This window comes from Buceros rhinoceros, unplaced genomic scaffold (assembly GCF_000710305.1).
Source record: "Buceros rhinoceros silvestris isolate BGI_N320 unplaced genomic scaffold, ASM71030v1 scaffold254, whole genome shotgun sequence".
Lineage (NCBI taxonomy): Eukaryota > Metazoa > Chordata > Aves > Bucerotiformes > Bucerotidae > Buceros > Buceros rhinoceros.
The window spans coordinates 51,309-55,420 of record NW_010407434.1 but is presented as its reverse complement, the minus strand read 5'-3'; the positions used below and the strand labels follow the sequence as shown (position 1 = coordinate 55,420).

The following is a 4,112-nucleotide window of genomic DNA, read 5'->3' as shown; positions in this document are numbered from 1 at the left end:
GCTGTGAGAAGACAGGCATATCAAACACTTGTCCAATCTTTGCTGTGAGTTAAATTCCACCAACAGCTATTTGATATCTCTTTTTTGTAGTAAGAAAACTTGTTCGCTGTTGTATAGTGAGGTTTTGACTCTTCTGTGGTAATGGTAGAATTTCTAATATACTCTAACAAAATTAGACCTTGAATACAGAATTTTCTTGTGCTGAAGCATTGTACTCCCTCACACTTGCATCTTTGAAAACAAAACAGCTGATTTCTGTTTGCCTCAATTCCATGGAAGATGCTGTTTTTGTCTGCCACTTCCCTCTACTGGGTGGAATGGCAACAGTTATGGTTGATGAATGGATCAAACTTTGTAGGCTAACATGTTGGTCTAAGATTTTGATTGTGATTGGAATATAGAGTTTGTAAGTGCTTCGTGAATAGAATAGGGTTTTAGTGGTTACCCACAGTTCACTGTAGCATTGAAATGCTCTGATGAGCATGCTTAATGCCCTAGACACTATGTCATAGCAAAGGGTCTTTGCTTTGCTGTTGGAAGCAGCGGGAGGGAGTTTTGCCTAATATTGTCACTGTCCTGAACATTAAGGGATTTGCATATTTTGAGAACATAAAAGATGGTTCTTAGCATGTGTAATTTGTTTTCCCCTTCTAGGCTTGGGTGTGCTGGTGCTTCAGTTCCCCAGTGCATTAATTATTAAATGACCCACTTAAGAGAATGTGGTGTTTGTGCATGTAGGAAAAGTTTTCACCTGAAACTTACCATAGATGACATCTCCAATCTGCAAATGTTGGCAGACAGCTTCTGCTCTTAAGAGGAGCTGATGTGGTCACTCTTCCTAGTATTGTATTGCAAAGAAAACAATGATATTTCTATCTACTTGTTAGAGTATGATTTGGAACTTACTGGGGAAGGATAGCTCTTCCTCTGTGGAGAAACTATTGTGAAGTCTTTGCCTATTGCTACTGCCTCTAACCATCTCCTTTATAGCTAAGCTGTTGGAATTTTTTTTCCTTTTCATCTTGACTCTGTTTTCTATTTAATTCTTTATTAGATAGTGATACAGATTTTATTTTTCTTCTAGGTGCTGCATTTCTACTGTGATACCTGTTCTGTCCCCATATGTCGGGAATGTACCATGGGACGACACATGGGCCACAGCTTTATCTACCTCCAAGACGCCCTCCAGGATTCCAGGACTCTCACTATTCAGCTCTTGGCAGATGCTCAGCAAGGACGACAAGCTATTCAAGTAAGATACTCCCCACTTCAATACATTATTTCCCCTCTCCCCACCATTTGTCTGACAGGGCAAGGTGTCAAGGCAAAAAGCTTTCTGCTGTCAGTCTTCTCATCCCTTCTGTTCTCTCAAATTTGACAGAAGTGGCTGTGGTGCAGAACAAAGTGCTGTTACAAGTTTTGCATTCTTGCAGTGTAATCCTGTCATGTAAATCACAATATATATGAAGCACTGTACAAATGCATTTGAACATGAAGCATTTTAAAGAAAGTTCTGATCTTGTGAAGTAGTGAGTGCCAAGCCTGGTTTTATATTTACAACTGAGTCTTATTTTCAGATGTCTTTTATGCCTGTACAGCATCTAGCACTGCAACTACCTATTGCTCTGGTTGCCATCAAATATAAAATGCTAATCAGCTGTTGGATTAGCGTGAAACTAACCTGCCTGTGCAAAGGATCTAGAGTTATCTCCATACAAGGATTACTCTGCACACAGATACATACTGTAACTGCCTATTACTGCATCCTACCTCAGCTATCCTTTATAATGCAACTGTAAATACCTAGCAAGGACTGGAAGCACTGTGCTATCCACCTCCAAACTACAGAAGGAATTTACTTAGGGATTTAACCTGCAGGGGTATGTAGATACTTACATTTGCTCACTAATACCTAGTAGTAACTGCTGTATTTTATTTGCAGTATTGCCTGTATAAAGAAACTTTGGATGGGGAAGGCATAGTGGGAAGCCTCACTCCACTACTACCTTCTAGTTTTGTTAGCCTCAAATGCTCTAGATTTGAGCTAGATATTCAAAACTTCCATGTGATTTAACTAAAGGGTTTTTTTTGAGTAAATGTTGGTAGAATGCTATGTATAGGAAGTAAACTTTTCTGAATCAGGTGTGCTTTCCTGGCACATGTATGGTACAAACAATGACGAAAAAACCCCAACAACCCCACTGTTTGCCATCGTTGCTTCTTTCTAGTAGATGAAGTAAGCTTGTTCAGTGGGACAGGAGCAGCCAACTTTTCTCTCCTTAAGTCTTTGTACCTGTGGAATTGAAATACTAAGTACTGTGGTGGTATAGATAGTAAACTATTGCTGATGCTTCCCTTAGCTTGTGATATTAACTTGTTACAGCGGAACAGCAAACACCAAGTTTTTGGGGCTGGACAGCTAATTTAAAACTACATCTTTAGACAGAATCCTGCAAACCTTAGCTTCTTCCAAGATTTATTTTAAATTGGATCATAAAGCTCTGTAGCAGTATCCATACTGAAACATTTCACACGTCTTCATTAGTTTAAAGAACCTTACTAGTGCAGTATTCTGACTTTCTCCAGGCTGTCCTAGACAAGGACTTCTCCATTAGTAATTAAATTACTGCTTTTGATCTCTAGGGCTCTTAAGTATCTACCTGGTGTGGATAAATTGTCTAAGAAGGGACTGTCTTGTCTCTTGGCTCAAACTAGAATATCCTTGAGTACCTCTCTGGTACTATTGCATGAATGCTTTTGTGCCTGCTTCTTCCTGCTGGGTTTACTTTACTCATTGTTCCCTCATTTTCTTCTGGTTTCTATATTGGAGGTTCCTACCATTGTGGTGAGCTGACTACTTTTATGATGGTACAGGTAAAAGGTGGGAGGTCCTGGCTCTGCTGATGTAACTTGAACAAGCAACTTAACTGAATGTAGTTTGTGCAGTTTTGTCCTGGTCTAGCAACAGCCCATCCAGGTTAAGAGGCTAGAAGTGTTAACTGGGTAGCTTGTGTAAAGATTATGTAAAATGAGCCATGCTTTTCAAGAATAGAGTTGTTTTCTTGGTTTAGCGGGTTTTTTAATCTGTAGTGCTGTACAGAAAAAGGGTAGTGAGTGAGCAGATGGTTGATAAAGTTGAAGTGGTAATCTGTGTATAGACATGGGAAGACTGTAGAGCTCAAGACAGCTACTACCTAAGCAGTCAGCATCAAGTAGAAGAGCATGTGATGCAATTAAAGGCAGAGGTGCCTGACGCAAGGGTTGATCAGTGAGCCTGCTGCATAAGGAAGTTTTTATGGAGCAGAACTTTCCTTTTTCTTGGGAAAATAGGGATGTGAAGCTATACTTTTAACCTAGGGAGGAAAACAGTATGTCAGCATGAATTTTAAACAAACTCTAAAGTAACAAGAACAAATTGGCATGATTCTTCTTGAAGAGTGCTTTTCTTGGAGATTGGGAACAGTCAGCAGACAATTAAATGCCAGTACAAGCTGCAATATGAGGGACATAGACCGGACCTTTAAGAGGCTTGAAAAGTAATATGGCATAGTAACACTTCTTAGTGGGACTGATTCATACTACTGAACTGGTAACTTACTTAATAAGCGCTGAAAGTTACAGCTCTCTGACATAAGATGTTGAGGATGGATGAGGAGGGGTGGTTGAGAATAAAGGGGAAAAGGTGGCATTTGAAGAGCTTTGCAGGAGGGGAAATCAAGCCGTGAGTCAATTGACTGGAGAGTATCTGGTTAAGCAAAGTTGAAGGCTTTAAGAAAGAAATGTTTATTTAAACTCTTCCTGTGGCTTTGGAGGGAAGATTGTTTTTCAGACATGAGGGGAAAAAAAAAAGCTGTGAGTTGCTATACATTTCAGCCTCTTCATTCACTGAAGCCTGATGTAGCCTGTGTAGTCCTGAAAAGTCCAAACCTCATTTTACAAAGGAGTTGAAGTCCTCTCCAAAATACTAAGCCTGGCAGCAAGAGGCTTGTTTTTCCTCAGTCAGGTTCTGCAGCAGTGGAAAGCTTCCCCTGCTTCCCTGTGCTGAGGTGGTCCAGGCCTGGATCATGCGTTTCTAAGTCTGTTCCGAACACGAGAACTTGTGCTCGTGTGCC

General features: G+C 40.3%; 1 protein-coding gene across 1 annotated transcript in view; it reads left to right on the top strand.

Moving 5' to 3' along the window:
• Nucleotides 1-1,090: 1,090 nt before the first annotated feature.
• TRIM71 (tripartite motif containing 71, E3 ubiquitin protein ligase) overlaps nucleotides 1,091-4,112 on the top strand; it is a 13,653-nt gene continuing 10,631 nt past the window's right edge. Inside the window, exon 1 of the mRNA XM_010134447.1 lies at nucleotides 1,091-1,252. Coding sequence (XP_010132749.1) covers nucleotides 1,139-1,252 — 114 coding nt within the window. The 5' untranslated portion in view covers nucleotides 1,091-1,138. The remainder of the gene's footprint in view (nucleotides 1,253-4,112) is intronic.